At 44.0% G+C, this 24,317-nt stretch overlaps 1 protein-coding gene across 4 annotated transcripts in view; it reads right to left on the bottom strand.

The window, feature by feature from the left end:
* LOC142583459 (uncharacterized) overlaps positions 1 to 24,317 on the bottom strand; it is a 197,806-nt gene that overhangs the window by 64,251 nt on the left and 109,238 nt on the right. For all 4 annotated transcript variants that reach the window (XM_075693941.1, XM_075693949.1, XM_075693955.1 and 1 more), the window contains 2 exons: positions 12,555 to 12,616; positions 4,537 to 4,606 (listed from right to left, as the gene is read on the bottom strand). In XM_075693941.1, coding sequence (XP_075550056.1) covers positions 4,537 to 4,606; positions 12,555 to 12,616 — 132 coding nt within the window. The remainder of the gene's footprint in view (positions 1 to 4,536; positions 4,607 to 12,554; positions 12,617 to 24,317) is intronic.

Genomic DNA, 24,317 nt, shown 5'->3' with positions numbered 1-24,317 from the left:
CTCCCCACTAGTCTTCCCGTGCAAGACGGTGGTTGAATGTCACCAGGGTTCTTGCTACACAAAATGGGCAAACCCTGCACTTCTCTCCTACTCATGCAGCAAGTTCATATTCCCATCTGGCCTATGCAACACACAGCTTTCGCTACACATACTGCGCATAGTTTTTCATGTCACATTTTTTAACTAAGTACTCCACACTTACAACAGAAATTTATGCTGTAGACAGGCACTCTGTCGAGAGAATGGGTCCTTCGCAACATCTGCAAGACAGCTACGCAGCAAAAGCTCCTTTATCACAGCAGATTCTGTTACGCATAGCGGCCATATTGGGCCCAATAATGACACATTACTAAACGCGGTTTTCTACAGTATAATAAAGTGCATTACCACTCCAGTCATGGCAACACTGCACTTCAGCTCAGTGTTATGCCCAGCCTGATCATCGGCTAGTCTCTCTGCATGCTGTTGCATTGCGTGTCAGACAGCACAAATGCTGGTTGATACAGCAGCCCGGTTGAGCCCTGGTACCCCCACAAAACACAAAACATGTTGGCACTTCAGGACAAAAAAAAAAAAAACTGAACATGCAGTTAGTAAACAGTCCGCTCGTTCCAATAAAACCCGAACCCCCCATCAAGGCTGCCCTTTTTCTACCCCTGAGCACACACCCCTGGACTTGTTACACTAATAAAAACTGTCTGTAATAGCAATGTGGTGTTATTTTCAACTAGGCTACACTACATGACGTCAAGAAAATTTGAAAATGGCTTTGTGGTTGAGTAGAGCCTTAGGTTCATCACTGGCCTGCCCTATGTGCCAGGTTCACCCCTGAAGCTATCAAGAGGCCTCACCACAACACACAAAATGCTTCACTACATGATCTGTTTGTCATTTTGGAATGTATACAAGACACTTTCCATATCTATTGCCTTGCCTGTAAAGTTTACCATAGTAGAAGATTGCGATGTCTTGTAAATGTGCAACGCACTGAGCAGCAAGTAAGTGCAGGGGCCAAGTGTGCCCCCACATCAAGCCGGAGGTCGATTCTGTACGTAATTCCCTTCCTTCAATATCAAGGTTGACGATGGAATTGCTATATTGTAGAAGAGCTGATGTGAGGGTGCTGCAAAAGACGGTTTTGCATGGCAACCAACCAACGAGAATTGGAATTGTAAATAGTTTAGTAGGTCATTTTGAATTATTACTTCCTTCAAAACACTTTGCAGCACCAAAGCACCACAGCAGGGAAGTGGGTACAACAGAATAAAAAGCACAAGGAAGGAAATAAAGTCAACAGTAGTTTGTATACAGTCAAACCTCTATATAACAAACCTTGATTTAATGAAATTCGCAATGTAAGAACTATATTAATTTTCATATCTTAGTTACATTGAAAACTGTACTTCTTTTGCAATTTAAAGAAGTAATTTCATGACACAGTCTCACTTTAACGAAGATTTTGGCCATTTCAAGCATGTACTTGAAGCCTTTATGCTAGTAAATCTAGCAAAAAACTATAACAAATGTCGGCTGAGGCAAGTTATTTCAAGCATCCTTCCGCATGAAAAGCTTTAGTGGCAAAAAAGCCGTCAAACCGCACGCACTGGAACATGGTAGACTGGTAGGCTCAACACAATGCACGCAAATGTCAGATGCTGTGAGGCACGTCGATGCATTGCTCATGGCACGATCTGCCTTGCACGCACTGGCGCTCATAACCTGACCGTCTTGAGATTTGTTTATAAGTGCTTACTGACAAAATAATATCCACCAGGAGTGCTCTTGGAATTTGTGAAGCTGTTTTTACTGCCGACACTTCAAAACCTCGAATCAATGATATTAGCAATTTATCAAAGTTCACTTGCTGTAAGTACAATTTTGTTATATCGAGGTTCTATGATGGCAGTGTACAGGAAGGGCAACATTCACAAATTGTTGACTACTTTAGAAAATAGAGCCCGATCGGCTGTCACCACATTTGCAGGCAAGGCATTCCATTCTGAAACTTCATGGAAAGAAAGAAAACTTCATGCAATTTGTATGGCATTTAATCTGCATTATCTTACAACTGTGGTCCCACCCATAGGAGACATAATGGGGAGTTTTTAGGTACAGTTAAACCTCGATATAGTAAAGCCGGCCATGCTTTCGCATGCACTCCGTCCCTGCGGCTGATAGAGTAGCTTGCAGTGGGAAGCAAATGCTTTGTCTGCCTCTTGCCTTCAATGCGTCTCTGGAATACAACCTCCAGTAGTAAATGCACGGAAAGACAGTGCCCATGACGCCACACCATCTCGGCATGCCCACTCTTTGCTAGAAAAGGCAACGTACGGCAACCTGCCCCAGATTTCTATTTATTTTCTCGGTATTCCTCTGTGGCAGCAGTGAAATTTCGTTCTGTTGATATTATATATAAACACCCGTCATTACATTGAGGTTCTAAATACATGGTGTTCTATGAACTAGAGGCCAAAAGTTTAATGCTTCATAATATAGAGAATTTCGTTTTGTCGAGGTTTAACTGTGTTTTTATCTATTCCAGCTGTGTTGTTATAAATAGAGCATAAAAGCTTAGCCTGAACTTTTTCCTTTTCGCATACAGTGGCTCAATCCCAATGGTGTTCTTTTATTGCTGTTACGATTATTTTCCAGGAGTACTGTTTCGTAATAAATCTAGTGCCACAATTTTGTATACCTTCAAGCTTATCTATGTTGCATTGTTGGTAAGGATCCAAACCAGCATTTTCGTATTCCAGGTGGGGTCTAATCAAAGAACGGTATGCTGCTTCCCTCAGGTCCCGGGGGGCATTAAGTGTTTTAATGACAAGGTTTAGTACTTTGCTGGTTTTATTCACAATCATGTCAATGTGCTTGCTAAAAGTCAGGACCTCCAAAGGCACTACTTTGAAGTGTTTATTTAACCTCAGATTCTTTTCTAAGCATGCTTTGACCTATTTTGCAGTTATTATTTATTAAATGTTTCAATTTATAGAAAGCCATGGGACAGCACTTGTGAGTATTAAGGCCAGTTTCCAAGTCCCCACTATACAAGCTGATTATAAAGATGCTGCTGGAACGCTGCATCTTTAGCGTCTTGAATTGCTCTATAGACCACAGTCATCTGCAAACAACCTGATGTTGGGGAAACATTTGAAGCAATATCATTCAAATACATTAGAAATAAGTTACCTCTCAGTAAATATTATTTTACTGCTGATAACGCATTGTTTTCTAACTCATGACAATTACATTTATGATGCTATCATCAATCTCTAGTGCTCTAATTTATTTAGGAATGACTCATGAGAGGTAATATTTGAACGCTTTTTAGTAATAAAAAACATTGCATCAGTCTGTACCCTATTTTAAGCTGTTTCTGCTACATCACGATAGAGCTCAACTAATTGAGCAGTACAGGAAATGCCTTTTCGAAAACCTTGTTGTGCTGGTCAGAAAAAGTTATTTGATTCCAAGTGCTTCTATGTTTTGCTAGTATGTGCTGAAATATTTTGTAGGATATGGAACATAAGGAGATGGGCCTATAATTACACGCAGATGACTGCAAACCACTCTTGAAGACAGGCACAACATAGGTAGTCTTCCAATCTTTGTGAAACACTCCTGTTTCTAGCGGTCTAATTTTCTCCTACTCTTTCAGTGTTTATAATTTCCCCGACATTTCCTGGATTTTTCGGTCGCTATACACCTTGTGTGAGACGCACACCTCTCAGGGTGGGAGTCAATCAAGAGGAAGCATTAGGGCATCTAACATGCACACAGCTGCTATTCGAAGATTAGATTAACGAAGCCTGCTGTGGCTGCTAGCACAGATCCACACTCAGGTGTCCTCCAGTGCACAGTTCACCTATGGGAAGGCTTCACCAGTCTCATCATTGCAGTTCCACAAAAAGGCATCTTCATTACCTTCATCACACCAGAAATGTCTGCCTCTGTATTACACAGTTATGCCCACTTATACCAAGCATGATAAATCTGCTAAAGATGGTTGTTATATCAATAGTTCATTGTATTTGAGCTTAGCACAGTGGAACTGAAATTTGTAGTGCAACTGAAGTCTGATCCTGGTAAGCAGACATAGTGAGACTGTTTTAAGTGCATTTGATTGCAGTTATGCAATCACGGCATTTTCATTGAGCTCCAACCTTCCTTCTCAGTTATACATCAGTTCCCACTCAGAGAGCAAATTATCGAAAATGATAAACGATACACAAACACTAGTGCGTACTACCTCAGTGGATACTAAAGGAAGTTTGAGAAACTATCTTGGTGCACTACAGTAGGCATGAATGTATGCACGTGTATTGTTCCTAAATTAACATTTTATTTCAGCCTGTAGTGAGCATTATTGCAGTGCACAATTATTTAATGGTCATTACTCCTAAATAAATAAATAATATTTACAATATTTAGACCAATCAATGGAACCATCAAAACAGGCCAGCCATAAAACCACTGTAAATTAACGGCTAGACAGTGGCGACTCTTGTGTAATGAATACCAAGGAGGCATGCTTACAGGAGTTGCAGGTTTCAAGTATTCCATGGTGGCTCGCACGGCTTGGGGTGGCAGGTCAAAGAAGTCATTCCTGAAATCAGCAAACAAACTTTCTCATAAAAACATTTAAAAAGAACACTTCATTTAGGCAAAACAATTTCAAGGTGAAAAAATATGAGCAGATCGAAACCAAATGCTTTTACGTAAAAAATGTAAAATAATTTTAGCTCCATAAGCTTAAAGTACTGTACATTGATCACAACCCTAACCCTAAAAGCCTGTGTAGCTCTGATGCAAGACAGCAGCGCACCTCGCATGCGTCGATGCGCTTGTGCATTTTTTTTCAAGATAAGGTAGAAATGGATGTATGTGGATGTATGACCAGCCTGTATGGATACACGTTCTGCTGCCATCAGCACACATACAGTGAATCACGCATGAATGTGGTTGGCCGTGTGTTCGTTACAATGCCAACAATACACCATTTAAACAGCTGCTCATCATACAAGGGCAACAAGCAAGGCACACTGTTTCATCAGGCTTCGGAACAGACTTCTTGTTTGAACCGATCTGTCCCCCTTCTTGACCACCTTAAAAAGTTGGTGCGTCTCTGTTCACATGCTGATCAGTTCTCTGAAGCCTCGTGACCCCTTTGTTCTTGGCCCTTCCCCTCCGGCTGCAGCGTTCGTGACTGCCAACACTACTCAGGTGCTGTTAGTTCTGACAGTGGCCTTCAGCTTGCAGAGCATTTGAATCCATTCCCACTCATGTGTAATCATGCGAGCACGAATGAAACGAGTTCAGCACGGGCCCGCGAATCACAAAGCGACAAGTATCACGTGTTGATAAAGCAATGGGGAGGGGGTCCTTCCATGAAGCGCATATGTAGCCTGCAGTGGTTTTTAAATTGAAACTGTAATATGTAAAGATCCGTCCAAGTGGGGGTTGGGTCGGATTAATTTTGGCAGCTCGTGCAACCCTAAAATGCCATTCATGGCTGGCGGTACAACTAGACACCTCCAGTTCAGCATCCCATGCCCGGCCTTACTCAATGAAATGATAAGAGTGTCATCCACGCTTTCTAGTGGAACATGTTGGAGGCCTTGCACATTCTTGACACAGAGTGGCGATCTGCTCTTGCTGATAATGAATGGTCACAGTGTGCATGAGCCATGGTTTCACATGCGCAGCAAGCAAAAATAAGAGCACCCTGCTAATTTTTCCAGGAGGCTTAATCTCCTGTTTAACAGTGTCTGCCAAAACAGTGCCCCTTCAAATTCATCAACACTAAATATTTCCGATGATGCAAGTCACACTGTGTTAGGAGAAGCGCACCTGCACGGGTGCAGTGCGCCGCAGCGTTCAATATATTGAATGTGGAGATGAACGGGAGTTTGATATACACGTGATACATCGTTATATTTTTGCATGGGATTTCCAAGGCAATTTTATGACTGTTCGACATAGACAATATTACCGAATTTGATTTATGCTTGTAACCTGGTTTCTTTTCACTACTTCCCATCATCGAACATTGTTACCTCTTACAACAGTGTATTCTGCAGAGGCCACAAACTGCCCCTTTAAGATATTGTATTTGCTGACTCACTGCACTTCACTGGCATCCATGCTATGTGCTACTTACTGACTCAGAAACCATTGCACTTTCTTTATGAGGGACAACTAAGCTAAAAGTTCCTAGAAAGATGCTGCCCTATCATGACAAAAGAAGATGTGCTGCTACATTGCTATGGGAAAGGAACGTTGCCCAGGGGGCACTCATGAAAAATGACCCTCCGTGCTTTAACATTTAATCTCTCAAACAAAAGCGTAGCTGCAACAAGCACGTTTTTATGTTTTACAAAACTGCAGCCTTGGCAAGTTTTCTGTGTTCTTTTTCATTTCCCTCAGTATGACACTGAAAACGATTTATAGGCTACAATCAACGAGGACGAAATTATTTGTCAGAAATGCCCCAGAAGTACTTGTGTAGAAAACTGGGAGCCACCGAAACACCTGCAAGCATATACTGCCGATAGTGTTGCTGTGTGGTTTCAAGAGGATCAACTCACTGTAAGAGTTCCTTCATGCAAAATAACTCAAGAAGGGCGAGAATTGCATACAGGGAATTGTTTTCTAGATTCACAAAATAACACCTCACAATGGTGTTCAGGGTTTCAGCAAAATACAATTCACGAGTGAATAAGCTATAAACGCAACCGAAATTCAAACAAGCGATCACTTGTTCCATTTCTGCCTATTTTAGATGCAAATAGAGGCAGTTCTTTTGTAAGCAGAGTGACGTTGATTTCTTTGGAGCCACTTATGGTGTCCACAGCGCCTGAATTAAAGGTGTGTCCACATTAGCAGCACAAGATCGCCACATGGTGTTTGTGGTTCATGGGCCCATGGCCGGCGGTGGTCTTGCTGGCAAACGGCAAGATCCCTCTTTCACACAGAGGATCTGCCTGTGAGATCTCACTGCTGCAAACCAACATGGCCATTCAGCGACAGAGGAGTTGTCATGGCTACACTCTGACATTGCTGGCAGCCTCACCGCCACTGATCAATCGCCACCAATATCACTTGGCCTTTTCCAGTTTGCTTCGAATCTGCAGCTGACTGTGCTTCAAAAAGAACAGCCAAAGCTCCCAAGCCACAATGTTTTGTTACCATTGTTGCTGCCTTAACCTCTCCTTGCAATTATTTTACACAAAGAAGAAAACATGCTAATATTTGCACTGCTGCCAGCTGAGATGCAAGCACAATTGAGCCGTTTTGCCATGTTCCGTCGGTAGTCGTGCACTGCAGCTAAAGTTGATTTGCGTCAGAACTCTTATTGGTGGCCGTGAACATCGGTTTTAATAAAACGAACTTTACATGTTAATTTACTCTCGCAGACATAATTTTGCCAGGAATAGAAGACGCATAGCGCAAAAAACCTGTGTGTCTGTCGCCAGTCTCGGTAATACATCGGCGCTGGTGAAGCATAGATGTGCTGTTTCTGCAGAAAACATGAAATGTTCATTGTTTATCTTCGCTGCAAGATTGTATGATTAGCAATGTCATTTGTTGCCTTTTAATTTTGTCACCAGGCACTGTCAAAGGTGCGCACCGGTGGAAACAATGGGCATTTATGGCGGCTGGCACTAAAATTACTTTAGTGCTCCCGAAAAATATGCCGGCTATACATATTCTTGTACTTGAAATATGTTCTCAGTCACTCCAATTTTTGCTTTCAATAAAATCAAATGCACACATATTTTGTCCGAGAAGGTCTAGAAATAATAGTTGAAATGGCATGCGATTATGCCTGCCTAAAAAAAACGTCGCTGCCTTTTCATTTTGTCACCAGGCGCTGTCAAAGGTGCGCACCGTTGGAAACAATGGGCATTTATGGCGGCTGGCACTAATATTACTTTAGTGCTCCCAAAAAATATGCCGGCTATATATATTCTTGTACTTGAAACATGTTCTCAGTCAGTCCAATTTTCGCTTTCAATAAAATAAAATGCCCACATATTTTGTCCGAGAAGGTCTAGAAATAATAGTTAAAATGGCATGCGATTATGCCTGCCTGAAAAAAACGTTGCTGACACTCATGCTCATAGTTTTCACAAACAATAATAGAATGATAGAGCAATATTACGGCTTTACTAGTTGTGGCAATTAACCACTCAGGAATAACAACAACCTTCAAGCTTCTTTTTTTTTCCTCCCACGGCTTTGGAAAATCCCTCCCCATACAACTGCTGGCCATTTTCTTCTGTTTGTATGACTAGCACTAGCACTACACCAACTGAAGAATGCTAAGGTACATTCGCACTTGATATGACGGAACAGCTTGTTCTCCCGCACAGCCCAAAATCACACAATCGCACTAACGAGCCCTGGGGCATGCGCACCTGGCCCTCATGGACGGCTGCGCATCGCCCACTAGTGTCGTCGACGTCAGCCCCTTGGGAGCATAAAAGCTCGACTGCTTTGCGGTCACCGACCAGTGAGCACGGCACAAGTTTGAGTCCGTGCAACTCATGAATCCGTTCTTGTTTCTTCACCAGGTGAGAGACCAGCGTTCAGCATATACGTATCGTAGCAACAACGTTTCTCTCTTGCTTCTGCCATGCCCACGATCACTACTTGTACGATTGGTGACTGCCTACTGCTGTTTTGTTGATTTGCTGTCTTCCTATAGCGACATAGAAACCAGCCCAGGACCAACATCACAGGAAATGCTTAAGACAATTACAGACGAAATATGAAAGCTAAAGCAAAGTGCGAATTTCACAAATCGCCAGCTTTGTGAAACTGCTAACAAGCTGTCTTCCATTGAGAAAAAAATGAACGACCTGTCTGCGACTATGACTGATTACACCCTGAAAATTGACGTGTTGCAAAAAACTATGAACAATCTAATGCTGAAAGTAGACAACCTAGAAAACAGAAGCAGGATGAATAACTTAATCATATATGGCGTGAAGCAAACTACAGAAGAGTATCAGCAGTCCCTCGAGCGAACAGTTTCCAAGAAAATATTTCAAGATCTGTTAAATATATCTGACGTACCACTTGAACACATTCATAGAATTAGAAGGCCTTCAGCAAATAAATGCCAACTGGTTATCCTGAAACTATTAGATGAAAGAGACAAGGCCAAGATTCTTAAAAACTGCAGGAAACTCAAGAACTCTGCATTTACCATCTCAGAATGTTTTTCACCACGTGTGCAAAAGATAAAAAAAAAGCTTTGGCAAAGCGCAAAAGAGCACAGAGATAAAGGTGACAAAGTGATGCTTTTTTTCGACAAAATTAACATTAATGGCAGACAATTCTGTTGGGATGACAAAAGGAATGAAAGAGTACCACTCGCTGGACAGTGAGAAAGCTGTGCAGTCGCGATAGCACTTTTCTTGCGAATCGTAAGACAGTACTTTTAGTCCCAAAGAGTAGCTCGTCAATAAAACTGTTTTCAGTGCTCAACGTAAATGCTTGAAGTATCACAAGCAAGTGCGATGAACTTGAAAGTTTTCTTCACATGTACTTGGATTACACGTGAAATCATTCAATAAAACGCTGCGTGAAGCGCTTGTCAAGTGCTCCTTCACAGAAAAGGTACAAGTTGCAGGTTGTTCGAGAGAAGTTGCGTAAGAAGATTAGATTGTCAAAGTACCAGTTTTTTTAACACCAGAATGCACAACTTCCTTACTATCAACCACCAAAAGTTCTGGAGGCACCTAACAGACAAGAAAGAACCTGTAAGCACAATTTTTCTGAACAACTCTGCTGTTACGGACACATATATAATAGCGTCAACTTTTAATGACCAATTTTCCAGCATATTTCTGCATGGAAGAGAAACGGTTGCCAAATTTAGAGGCAAAAAGCAAGAGATACCTGACCTTGTCGTAAGCGAACCGGGCATTTTTTCAGCATTTCTTCACCTCGATACAAAGAAGTCATCCGGACCGGACAATATTCCAAACTGCTTTCTTTACAGATACGGCAAATGGTGCACAAAATATTTATTTCTTATCTTCAGCACAAGTCTGCATAAAGGTGAAGTTCATAAAGATTGGAAAACGGCAAAGGTCTTGACAATCTACAAATCCGGCGATAAGTACACTGTAGCAAATTATAGGCCCATTTCTCTGTTGTGCACCACCAGCAAGGTTATTGAACACTTCATATTTTTTAAACCCGTGAGCTCATTTTTGGAGAGTGACAACTTTTTCACAAGCAGCCAGCAAGGTTTTCGGCGTGGCCTATCAACGGTCACGTAAGTGATTCATATCACCAATGAATTCTTCGCGACGCTGGACAAACGTGGGCAAATGGACGTAATTGCTTTTGATTTCCAGAAAGCGTTCGACCGTGTGTCCCATTTGAATCTAATGACAACACTTAGGAGCGAGCCTCTTAAACAATAACCAAATTGTAATGTGGCTTGACTCTTACCTTTCTAACTGCCATCAATACATACAAATAGCTAAATCAAAGTCTCATACAGAATCAGTGATTTCTGGGGTTCCTCAAGGCTCGGTCCTTGGGCCCATTCTTTTTCTTATATATCTCAGTGACCTGGCCATCGACTCCCCTATACGCAGCCGGCTTTTTTTTTTTTTTTTCCAGACAACTGCACTGTCTACCGCACCCTCGAAACAATCGAGGATCAAGCCACACTAAACAACTACCTAATGGCTATTACTAACTGGTGCCATGTGTGGGAGACTGAATATCTCAAAATGCACTCTCAAACTACAATCACACGTAAAAAAAACCACTTTCCCTTGGATGGAATGTCAACAGTAACCAAATCACCCTTATTAACCAGTTAAATACTTGGGTACAATTATTGATTACACATTAAGTTGGAACTCCCATATTAGAAATATCGTCCCTACAGCATCAAAGCGACTGTGGTTGCTCAGGCATCACTTGAAAACACTGTAAACAAAATTAGTTGCATACAAGTCCCTCGTATGCCCATTACTTGAGTACGCAGATGTAGTATGGAATCTACACAAGCAAAACAGAAGCTAACTGCATAGAACGTATTAAAAGAAAAAAAATAGCTTCGCTTTGTTTACAATGCTTACGATAAACAGGTGTCCATATCTTATCTTCATCTGCGGTACACTCTTTGCACACTTGAAACATGGCAAAAGTTGCAATGCCTAAATATGCTATTCAACATCATTAAGTCAAGTAAAACCAGATTTCCAGGCATAAATGCAATTTAACATGTCACGACCCACCCGGAAGAAACACAGCAAGGCTATTTTAGTACCTCAATGCAGAACAAATGCGTACAAAGGTTCCTTTTTCCCAAGGACTATTGTTGAATGGAACGGGCTGCCAAATGAGGTAATGCTGGAATCTTTTTTAACAGCCATTGTTCCTTTCTTGCGATTGCTGTGCATTCTTTGTTATTCTTTAGAAAGTGTCCATATGCTAATAAGTTGATTGCTCATTGTGTTAGTCTTGTTGGTGTTAGTGTATCTCATTGTTCTTTCGTCGCCACAACAATTATGTGTACCAAAAACAACTAATAATGCAATGTACCCACTCCTGCCTTGGCAGACAAAAGGTTACTGGCAGTATTGAATCAATAATAATAAAATAAATTGAATAAAGGGAAAATTAGACATCCACCCGTTCGTAGCAATTGCTACAAAGGAAACCCATACGGGTTCCTCGAAAGAAAAGCCTCATGGTTGAAGAAAAATTCGTCCTGGTCCCGGACCAGGACGAATTTTTCTTCAACCATGAGGCTTTTCTTTCGAGGAACCCGTATGGGTTTCCTTTGTAGCAATTGCTACGAACGGGTGGATGTCCGATTTTCCCTTTATTCATTACTTCTCTCCACCTTGCGGGTTTCCGCAGAACTACTACGTCAATAAAATAAATTGTCCACAAGGAGGCGCTGCATGTCAGTTTGAAGCTCCAGCGCTGGTTCCCCACTGGCACATCTGGCAAACGTAATGGGCTAATCTAGAAGTTACTACTGAAACAGAAAGATGCCTTTCTCCATAGTGTGTTTTCTCAAGGCATGCTAAATCTGTTTTATGTTCTTATAGAGTTATTGGGTTTAATGTCACAAGCAACATGAGAGATGCTGTAGTGGACAGCTAAATTTGGCCACCTGTGTCACCGTCTCAAACCAGTCCATGAAGAAAAGCCACTTCCGACAGCTGTCACGGGTGGAACAGGAGACGCATAAGGACATCAGAGCAGGTGAATGCCTGCATAAAGGGACTGGGGCGCACACTATCATCTCCACAACATAAATTTTAAATCTAAAGCACCACGAGTGTTTCTGCACTTCGCCACCAATGAAATATGGCTGCTGTGGCTGGGAATCAAACCTGTAAGTTCATGCTCAGCAAGCAGGATGCCAAACTAGTCAACATAGCCGAGATATTTTTGGCGAAGACTATACGTGCATTCCTTCACTATTAAATTCTCAGGCTCCCATAACACACAATCGTTTACTATGCTTTACTGAATTTGTTAACTGCCTCTGCGATTTGAAAACTTACCTCAAAAAACGTAGCTTCTTCTTTGGGAGCACTGCGAGTGTGCCATAGTCAACAAAAAGCACCTGCATGAAGACCATAGCTTTTCTGTGAGAACCTAAAGGCATTTTGTGCAAGTCGCTTAAAGGAGAGTTAACAGTGACACTGACATACAACAAACCCACTAGAATTCAACAATGGTTGGCATTTGTTGTAATTGTGGGCTTTAGAGAATGTTAATGCAAGCGAAGAGCTCCTTCCACAGGCAAGCTAGAAGAGGGCTTATTATGAATGCAGAATTCTCTGTCTATTTCAACTCCAACTTCTCCTACAGAAATTCAGTTTTAAAGGGGGCACAGTGCAAGAAAGTACAGCATTTTCTCGCTAAAACGAAGTGAGCGGGACAGAGAAAAAAATTTGTTATAAGCAGTAATTCGATATAAGTGACCACTCGAGAAAAGTGAAAGCAGTCGAGCTTTAATTGCGTCACAACTGCAAGGAAGTCAAAATATAATGTATTCAGTGAAGCAAAACTTTATTCAGGTGCAACAAATGCAGTGAGCTTTGACTGTTTCAAGTTCTTACCGGGTGCGAGCAACACTTGCTCTAATTTGACCAAGCATTGCATGAGGCTGTGGTCATCACCCATGTATTCAACCTTATTTCGTAGTAGGCGTAAGCACTCCCAGGTCTGCACCATAGTTGGCACCTCACATGGCTCTTTGTTAGCTGGCTCTACGTCCTCATCGGGGCCACCAACAGTGTCAGTTATCTCGGCATCCATCGCTGGGGAAACCTCAGGAGCAGCAGCGTCAGCCAACGTGAATGTCTCGAAGTTGCCTTCTACCTCTTGGCCAGCAATCTTATGAGCAGTCTTGTATGGATCACTGCAAGTCCAGTCATCATCAGGCTGGTCATCGGCGGGAAAAGCCGGCGTGCACAAAGCAGTTGGTGACCTTCAAAGGCGCGAATTAAAAGTTCAGCAAATGGATCGCACTAAGAAAATCAATGTTGTACCTGTTGCTGGCGTCCTGCGCTGTGAGCATGCACTGCAAAAGAGCCTTGCGGTACAGCTTCCGGGTGGTTTCAATGATGCCCTGATCTATCAGTTGCAGTACTGCGGTTGTGCTTGCAGGCAAAAATTCCACAGCAAACGCCTTGAGCTTGTCGATCTTCCCATGGCTCAGACAATTGTCAATTATGAAAAGCACTTGCCGATTCTTTGCATCGAACCATCTACCAGCAGGCATACATAGTCTTCAAAAATAGCAGCAGTCATCCATGCTCTTCTGTTACTTCTGTAGATGCATTCCTTTGGAATAGTTGCACTTCGGAAGCACCGCAGCTTCTCCACCTTCCCCAGCATCAAAAAGGGAAGCTTGTCCTCGCCTGTTGCATTGGCACCAAACAGCACCGTGACACGCTCCTTGCTCTGCTTTCCTCCAGATGAGGATCCGCCAGCAGTAGTGAATGTGCGATTTGGTAGCATCTTGAAGAAAAATGCAGCCTCATCTAGTTGCAGATGTCATTGTTTTCATAGTTTTCAAGTAGAGCTTGGAGCTGATGTTGGCGCCATATGTCTATAGTCATGGTTCACGGCTGCGCTTTCGCCAGCGATCGACTACGAGGTCACGCCATGTCGTTTCTTGAACCGCACAAGCCAGCCATTGCTGCACTTGAAAATCTTTATGGCCCATTTGGAGGGCGAGAGGTTCGGCTTTTGCATTGTGCAGGTCCATGTATGAGGAAATTTGCACTCCTGGCATTCTTCAGCCACTACAGAAGTGCACCTTCCACTTCAGGGTATTTCAAACCACGATTCCTCTTTCTCTTTGCTGACAAGCTCTTTTCAAAGCCATCCAGCACAGCTTTTTTTGTTTTTCAATACAGTTGATAAGTAGACGGCAGTGTGCAGAATTCCTTCACGGTGTCAGTTTTCTGTCGGCCGCCTTTTTCCACTTTTATCAGCAGAACTTTCTGTTCCAAAGTCAAACACTTTCGCCCGGTGACTGACGGAGCCATTTATCACTGTAGACAACAAAAGCACACGCGAGGCACACGTAACGAAGGACTCAGAATAATACACAATCACATGGCCTGCAGTATGCGCCCAACGCACACGCCATCGGCGCCAAAGTGACTGAACGCGGGGAGTGACGCAGAAAGCAGAAGCTTCAAAATGTTGTCAGGGCATCTTGCGTTCCTCGTCAATATGCGCTGATGATGCCGACGGTTGCAATGGAGGGCTTGGCATCAGCTTCATTTGCAGTGGAAGAAAGGTGATCTTAGTTGTGGAGACCAAAAAGCAGGAACCGCGGAAGGGCACCCGTTTATGGAAGGTTGTGCTCGGGAGGGCAGGCCGAAAGAGGGCATCTTTGGAGGAGCAGTGACGTCGAAACTGGCAGTAAGGAGGCGAGAAGTTGACATGAAGATGAGTGAGAGGAGTAACTGGCATCCAAACAGCTTGCAGACTGGAGAGCGAATGAGGAGGGGAAGGCAGTGGCCACTTTTATAGGGAGGGCAGGGAGGTCACAGAAGACTACAAGAGTATCGTGCTAGAAAGCACCGCAGATGCCGTGGTTCGAGTCTGAGGTTGTGTTTGTTGAGCTCAAAAAACAATCAGCCACTCATTGTGGGTTTTTGCAGTAGGGGCTTTGCATGATCACTCAGCAATTTTTTCCAGAGGTGTGCAGCTGTGAAGTTTGCTAATTGAGAGTTTTTCTGCTCGCTGAAGTCGACGACACTGTGCTAATTCATCAGTTCGAGTTTCGGTATCCGCGCACCGTCGCGCCCGTGCCATTGACACATGTCTAGGAACAAAATTCAATGACCCTACCACACATTTAGACCATTTGTCTAAAGTCTCATGGCACGAATCGAGCATGACCGACTCAAGAACACTGCCTGGGAAACACCAGCTTGTGTTGACCCGCCATGTTAACAGCCTGACTCACCGCTGGTCACGGTCGGATTTTTTGTGTTTTCAGCAAGTTATCGGTCGATTTGCACCATCAAAAGTGCAACAAAGCTAGGGGCGGTGTTTCACTGCGATGCAGGCCAATTATGGCGAGTGGTGAGCAAATTTCTAGACCGGCTTCCCCAAAGTCGTCTTCCCGATTTGTTAAAGTAGCTCCTCCCATTGAACATGGCACTTATAATCGGAAGGACACTTCTTTTGTACTTTTCAGCATGTTTCAGCGACAGAAGTTCTCATTAGAGCGGTAAAACTTCGCTCACTGAGCGCACCTCATGGAATGCTATGGCGCAAGTCTGCCCACAGTCTTTCGGCATCGCAAAGCATCAGGAGTTTATTTTTGTGTGGATTCTATCCCGGAAGACACCAGCGATACAATGCGACCGAGGTTAACAGTTCGGGTGCGCTGCACGATGGAATTTGACAGCTTCCGTTTGCTCTGCAGTAAAGAGCTGGGAGCACTCGGCACTCGCTTGATATTAGTTACTATGCAGTCAACGGTCGCGGGTTTGGTACTTTTGTGGCCTGTTCTGTGCCTGCATGAGGTCAATCCGTCGGCGGTAGTAATTTGACACTGCATGCACAAAAGGGTCGCTGCCACTTGGCGGTGGCAATGCCTCCGCTTGCCACTTCGCTCTAAGCGGGTCAAGCTCTTCATGCGCTTCCGAGTAATGCGGCTTAAAATGAATGCGTTTGGGTCGAGACCGGAAGAAATTTCGAATAAAGCAATACTTCGAGTAAAGCGATTTCGTTATAATGAGTAATTACTGTTCACTTTTGCGTGCTGGCCTGATTTTAATGAAAATTGTATGGTTGCACGATTAATACATCCTACAATTAGGCAACAACTGGTGAGTGATGGTGGGTTGCTCATCTTCTTGAACACCAATGCAAGCAATATTTTCGCTTCAATGTTAAAAGAACTTAAAAGTGCAAAATTTATTTATATGATGCTAAAGCACATGCAAACTTGTAGCCAGAGATATGACAGTGGCCATGGTTCAGCAGCTATACCTCACGTCTCAGGCAGATTCCATAGCTGTAGAACCCAAGACACGAGTGCCCATCACAATATCCCTCATCATGATATCACCCATCACAATACCCATCATGTCGAAGTGCAAAGATCGGGCATGCGACCTGGACTCCGTGACATTGTCAGATTATTCTGTGTTCCGAAAATTCACCAGCTTGAAATGTTGCGCCCAGGTGAGCTTTCGACATTCCTACCAGTATGCACACATATAGAAACTTTAGTTATATGTGCTCATGGTAGTTGCCAGCTGATCACCCACGAACACCCTTTCAAGCGTGCTGCCGTCAGTGTAGCTTGTGCGCATCATCTCGCACAAGATCTCCGTGCATTCGTCTACAGCATGCCACCCTACCCCCCCGCCACCTAGGCCTAACCGCTGTCTCGTTGGCTGTGGCCAATGTTTACGTTCGGTGCTGAGACAATGAAATGCTTCGCAATAGCTTTAAGGTACTTGGAAAGTGGAGGGACCACTTCAACGAAAGTGCGAGCTGTTAGATACGGGACCGTTTCCTGAGCCTACTTCGATTTCACCAGACCACATCGAATCACACCACAGCTAATTAAGGAGCGCAGAAGCAAGGATACCACATTCCTGAGACGCGGCACGTGCAAACAAGTGGGCGGCCCCCACTTCGTGTGCCACAGGTGGAGCTATTCACTGATTGACTCTTCCCGAAAGTGAAGCGAGAGCCTGGAACTGTTGCAGGTAGAGTGGGTCCCGAAGCAAGACGGCTGTAATGCGCCGTGAAAACCTGGCGGTGTCGCCCCCATCCATCTATTGTGACGGTGCATTGCAAGTCAGCAAGGCAAGACCGCAGGGGGACCAAGCAGCGACTCTCTTCGCCGGGTGTGACTCCATCGCACGGGCACCTACCATTGGCCGAAAATGACGACACCCGAGCGGGCTCGCCGATTGGCCGAAAATGGCGTCACCTGAGCGGGCTCTCCCATTGGCCGAACGTGACGTGTCTTCGAGACACCGAAGGGCTTAAAAGACACAGACCGGGAGCAGCAGAGCATTCCTAGAGGATTCCTTGATTCATCTCTTTCGAGCTTCTTGCCACGGGCCACAGCGTCAGAGTTGCTGCCGGCCCGTAATGACTTTACGACTGTTAATTGACTCTCACTGTAAATAATATAAATAAACCTCCCAAGTTTTTCATCCCGACGTCCTCCTCAACTCTTACAACTGGTTGCCAGAGGTGGGATCGCCTCCAAATGCAACAGAGCATAATGTCCTGTTGTATGTTTTGATTCCCAGACACGCAAGGCTGTTTGGTCAACACGTTTCGCAAGTATACAGCCTTTGAAAAATATTTTGGTTATAGTGTAGTACTGCTAATAGTGGAGAAATTCATGACTCCAGCAACTTACGCTATAAATGGTTTATGCGGTACTGAAATAGTGGAGTTTACATCCCAAAGCAACTCACAGGTTATGAGAAATGCTGCAGTGGAGGGTTCCAGATTAATTTGAACCACCTGAAGTTCTTGTAAAACTAAATCACAGTAGACAAGAATTTCTCCATTCCACTCCCATCATGTGGGCACAGCAGCCAGAAATGGAACCTGCAACCTCATGCTTAGCGACACAATGCTATAGCCACTCAGCCACTGTGGCAGGTCTTGTTCTTTCCTGATCACTTAATGTACTTCTTCCTACGCAGACAAATCCCAATGAGTGTGAGATGTACATGGCAGAACTCAGCTGCAGAGAGCTTGCAGTAACTGCAACAGTTGCTGTGTGACAAATTTCAGTATCAATGAAAAATCACAGCCTAGGGGAAGTCATAATTTTCATTTTAATCTTTCTGCACACTACCGTTTCATAACTATATGCAACATTGATTTTGCAGTGACATGGTGCAATTTATTGTTATTACTAGAACATTAGCATTATCACACTTGTATGTGCGAAGATACAAAAGCGCGTAGCAAAGTAGTTGCATATTGTAGCTCATACTGACTGCGATAGTACCAGTGTTTACTCACTGTCTTGATGACTTCATGTCTGTTTGCAATGCCGACCGCCCCTCGCTTTCCCACTCCCACTACCGCCAAGGAAAAAATGGGCAAGGGAGGAAATAGGGCATAGGTTAGATTAGGTTAACATACCATTTAATTCATAAACTACAGTCGGGTACAACTTTAGGAAAAAAGGGGGTGTTTACTCCTCCGAGGCAGATGCACATCAGCATCCACCAATTGGCGCACACTCTGGACTAACGTCATGAGCTAGACGGCCGGTGACCCTACCGACGGAGAAGATGGCCACCCGCGCTTCGAACTGGGCCAAGTCGCGTGAGCTGTGTGCTTCAGCCCCTCGTCATAGTGAATTCCAGAACTGTTTGCGATGGTCTATCATGCTGGAAATATTACTGCGAGCTTACGATGCGGCATTTGTGCCGCGTGCGTTTATTCTGAACCCTGATCCGGCGAAGGAACATTGCAGCGAGCATCACTACGCTTTGCCTGAAAACAGGATTCCGCGGCGACCGCTATGAACACACATCCTGCATGTTTGTTCCATGTTGTTTTATTTCGCTCCCGAGTGAAGTTACGACAAGAAAAGTTTGCCAAAGACTGGCACCTACTGTTAGCGGCGGGTGTGTTCATGTACTGTGTCGCTGCGTTTTTCGTCGGACGAGGTGACGTGATGAAGCAAAACCATTCTCAGGAGAAATCAGAAAAGTGCGCGCGCATGAAGCAAACCTACAAGTGTCTCAACAGGAAATACTTGCAGAAGAAGCCATCAATGCAAAGATTTGTCGCAGTCAACTTAGCGTGAACGATCATTGTCAGCAGTGAGATAGCCGAGCATCTAGCGACGGTGTTCGAGCGTTGTGTAGCACTGTCGATTGATTGCTGTCCACCAGTGCTCACTGCACGCGCAAGCTGTAGAATGCGTGCTGTGATAAAGTCACACATAAGGTGTGCTGTCGGCACCCGATATGCTTTCCCACAACACCGCTAGGCGCTGCTTTTCAATTCTCGTGATATGTTGCAATTAAAAATTCCCAAGACAGTGTTAAGAGAACGGTAAAGAGAAAAAAAACACAAGAAGGTAGGCACAGCAGCTTGTGAACCCGCTCCTAATAACTGTGCCCACGTCTGTTTGTAAATCGGTGTGTGTATGTTTTCTTGCGTTTGTCTAATTTCTTTATTCTCCCCATTTGTTGATATTTGAGATTTTCTTAGTTTTCACGTTTTTGTGTGAATATGTGCCTGCTTTTATGCGTGTTTCCGCTTACTTTTATTTCTTTCCTTTTATTTTATATTAGCATTTGTTTTTGCTAGTGAAGTCTTTACTTTTTCCTTAACCCATCTCATTCAAAGCACTAACTTCTGTAAACTGCAGGGCTGGCCTCTTCCTTTTCATTAAAGCCTTTCTCACTGGTCTACCTCGTCTTCTCAATCTGCCTTCTCCCTGTGTTTTCTCTCCTTGGTTCTTGTGTTGTTGCCGCAATGTGATTACCCAACTTCCTCAAAACAAATTTTGATCACTTATGAAGACAGAAAGGTTTACAGATACATTTTCTTAAAAGCGTCATGTGGGTTGCAGAGTAACTTTTCCTCTTACCTCTGTTCATGTTTATGCATCAGTGCATGCGGCAGCTCACCAGAAGTGCACATGAAAGGGTGCTATAGTGTGAAACAGCACCTTACTATGTTGTTGCATTTTTTCATGCTTCCAGTCTTAGTAAACAGATGGTTTCACTGCGCATCACATATGCTGGTACAAATTTTCAACAAGAATAACATTGTGCAGTGTGGTGTCATTTCCTGTCTGACACTTTCATCGTTACAAAGACATTTTTTAGTGAATGTAGCCCAGCAAAGCAGTGCACTGAGAGCTTTTGCAACTTTCACCATTTATTACTTCACCAATGTCATTGTCTGAACCTGGCCGTCGCTATGCCGACGGCTTGTGAATTAAAAAATTGCCTCAATAAAACACATTCAACTTTACTCAGCATTTTTTAGTACAAACAACCCTAGCAGAGCTATTCAGGGTGAATAATTGTGCTTACATTCGTGTTACTTGCCCAGTCCGATAAACAAATATAACAATGGCTATGGCATGACTGCGATATAAAGTGCAGACTACAAACGGTGCCTTTCAAGTGTACCCTCGACTACTGCTATTAATGGCTATCCAAATTACTTTTCTAGGCCTCAGTAAGCTAATGATGTTTGATAATTGTTCTCTTATTTGCATTACTTGCCTGGGCCAGATAACCAAAATAAACAATACAACCACATGAACGTGCTTTTGCATGCAAGCTACAAACAGCGGCTGTCATTTTTGCATTGATTACTGCCGTTTCACCAACAATGGCAACGGCATGACTGCGCTTTGACATGCAGACCGCTATGATGCCTTTCAAGCATGCCCTCGGCTACTGCTATTAATAGCTACCCGAATTAGTATTTTGGGCCTCACTAAGCTAATGATGTTTGATAATTGTTCTCTTATTCGCATTACTTGCCTGAGCCAGATAACCAAAATAATGAATGCGACCACATGAATGTGCTTTTGCATGCAAGCTGCTAAAAGTGGCAGTCAATTTCGCGTTGACTACTGCTGTTTTACCTACAATGGCTATAACATGGCTGCGCTTTGAAGCACAGACACTAAAGGTGCCTTTCAAGCGTGCCCCCCCAAGTGCTTCTATTTCACAAAAGTGCCCATCAAGCTCAACGGTGGTTGACCAAATGAGTTTTCTGAGCCTCACTAAGCTAATAATGTTTGATAATTGTTCTCTTATACGCATTACTTTCCTGAGCCAGATAGCCATAATAAATGCAACCACATAATTATGCTTTAGCATGAAAAACAGCCAACAGTGGCTGTCAATTTCGCATTGACTACTGCTATTTCACCTACAATGGCTACGCATGACTGCGCTTTGAAATGCAAACTGCTACAGGTGCCTTTCAAGCGTGCCCCGACTACTGTTATTTCACCACAGGGCCTGTCATGCTCAATGGTGGCTGCCCAATAGAGTATTTTGGGCCTTCTGACGTTGACATTATTCATCTCAACAGGCTAGAAAAAACAGTAGGGGCAGCACAACTACCTGGAAGCAGGCCGCCTAACGGGCATGTCGCTCTCCATTGCTCTTATTTGTTCAAGTGGCTTGATGAAATTAACAATGGCTGGGCAGTGGAGTAAACCAAGCCGATGGTGTGTTTTTGTTATTGCTTGGCTGCATTTATTGGCCTTTAAGGGCATGTAAAGCTTTACGATGGCTCCAACACGACTGCTATTGTTTTCCTTTCGACATGCAGGCTGCCAACATTGGCGGTCAATTTCGCCTCGGCTGCTGCTACTTCACCATAGAGCCCATCAACTCGAAATGGCTGCCCTAGTGAACACTTTGGGCCTCGCTAAGCTAATGATGTTTCATAACTGTTCTCTTATTTGCATTATTTGCCTGAGCCGAATAACCAAAATAAACAATGCAACCAGATGAATGTGCTTTGGCGTGCAGGCTGCTAACAGTGGCTGTCAATTTCGCGTTGACTACTGCTTTTTCGTGTCAAGCTGGACAGTGGCTGCCTGAATGAGCATTTTGGGCCCCACATAGTTATTCAGTGTTAATAATTGTATTTGCATTTGAACACGTTTCCATGCCAGTACTTATATTGAGCACGATCTGTGCAGGACGTTGCTTTTTCAGAGTTGAGCTTCCATTAAAAGGAATATGTGACCAAATTAACTACTTATTTATTTGAGAGGTTATGGGAGGATGGTTGGCTGCTGTGAACCCACCGGCAAAGTTTTGGTAGCCCTAATAAGGGCTGATATTTCATTAATAAGAAGCTGTTATGCTTCGTCAAGTGGCTCAATGCCGTACAGCTCGCAGTCGGAGTCGCTTTCTTCAGTGTCCTCTTCACCCACTTGGATGACGATGGGTTGGGTGTGGTCACTCCCAGACATGTCAAGCCTGAACTCTGCCTCCAGGTCCATCACGAGGTGAATGTTCTTCCTCCAGTCTTCCGCCATTAAGTGTTTGATTTTTTCCCTCAGGACGTCTTCGACCGTGGACAGCTTAAGTCTCTGTTATCCGCAGCGATGCCGTTTTCACCTTTGCCCACATGAACTCGATAGGATTAAATTCACAGTGGTACGGTGGGAGCCCGAGTACAATGCAAGCCCCCCACTTTCAGCTGCATTGTCTACGATGTAGCTCAGAAAGTGTGGCTTTACAGATGATACCAACTCAAACAGATTTTTCACCATCCTTTCGATGTAGGTGATGCTTTTGCTTTTGATCCACTCCTGTATCTTTTCCTTGTTCCAAGCTGTTGTCAGCAATTTCTCTTCTCGCCGGGTATGGTAAGGTACATTGTCCAAAACAACGACGCTACCAGCTGGCAACTTCTGCAGAACGTCATTAAACCATCCCTCGTAGCGATTGCCGTCCATTTCTTCGTGGTAGTCCCTGTTTTTTGGCCTCGGAATACATCTAAGCAGCCGTCGACGAAGCCATCCTCGCTGCCGATGTGCGTCACAATCAGGCGCTGGCCTTTTCCAGAAGGTTTCAGACCCGTAGACAGGCCATTTGCTCGAGCGTACGGGCGTCTGCGCTTCTGCACCATGCTGTCTGTCCACACGATCGATCGAGTGTGTCCCGCCGTCACCCATGTCTCGTCCAGGAAAAAGATCTTTCGGCCTTCCGCCCTGTAGCGCTCCACATCACAAAGGAAGTGATTCCACCATTCAGCGATGTCATCCCGGTCGATAAGCAGCGAACTGCGGTTCCTCTTCTCGTGCTTGAATCTGATCTTGACAAGCAGGCGATGCACAGTACACCGCTTCAGTGATGGGAGATCCATACGCTTCGAGAACTCGTTAGTTATCTTCTCGACTGTCGGTATCTCGTTGCAGTGAAAGAAATCGTGCACACCTGACCTCGGTGCGCACAACGTGAAGCTGTCATACTTCGTCCTGAGTCTTTTTTTCTCCGCATTTCGTGGGTGCTTTCATGAGGGCGTCGGCAGTTTGCCACCTGAAATATGCGACGCTTTGACCTCCCTCCTCACCGTGAACACTGTGCTTTCACTGACCCGAGCATCTCGGCAACAAACTTGGTCGTGGCCTCCGCGCTGCATTCAGGCTCCTTGTTACACCAATACGTGTAGCAGTGGAGGTTCATGTTGTGTGAATCGCTATTCAGGATATGGCCACTCTTGTTCTTGTCGAGGCTCCTTGGTGGTGTGGACATTGAGGCGACACAAGGCTCATTCGGCCACAAAGTCCAATGTCAGCTCGCTGGGCTCCCCGGCGGAAAACTAGCACGCAATGCCTTGCGCGAACTGGCGAGATTGCAGGCTTGCAAAAAAAAAAAATAATAATGAAAAGGAAAAAAAATTGCAAAAACAAAACCAAAAAATATAAATTTTATGCTATTTAAAACCACGAGTATTTATTTAAAACGATGAATGAAGCATTTTTGTACCTTCCTGCCTCGACCGTATTCTCGCCCGAGGTTTGTAATGGTTGTAATAAATGCATTGTTTTATACAAGTACTTTTTCAATAGCAACTGATTAATTTTAAGCTTGGAAAATGAGTAGTAGATACGCCGTGTACATGTGAACAAGCGCAAAAGCTTTGCACAGCTGCTCTTTCTACTTTTGTCACTTGCAATGAAGCTAAAGCGCAGACAACGGGCAGTGTCGTAGAAGGCATGGGGTTATTTTTCTGTCGCTATCCGGCATGTGCTGTAGCACATGAGAGGTCTACTAAACCAGTCATCAAAATACAAAAGT

This window comes from Dermacentor variabilis, chromosome 1 (assembly GCF_050947875.1).
Source record: "Dermacentor variabilis isolate Ectoservices chromosome 1, ASM5094787v1, whole genome shotgun sequence".
Taxonomy (NCBI): Eukaryota; Metazoa; Arthropoda; class Arachnida; order Ixodida; family Ixodidae; genus Dermacentor; species Dermacentor variabilis.
This window is presented reverse-complemented; position numbering and strand designations above follow the sequence as displayed.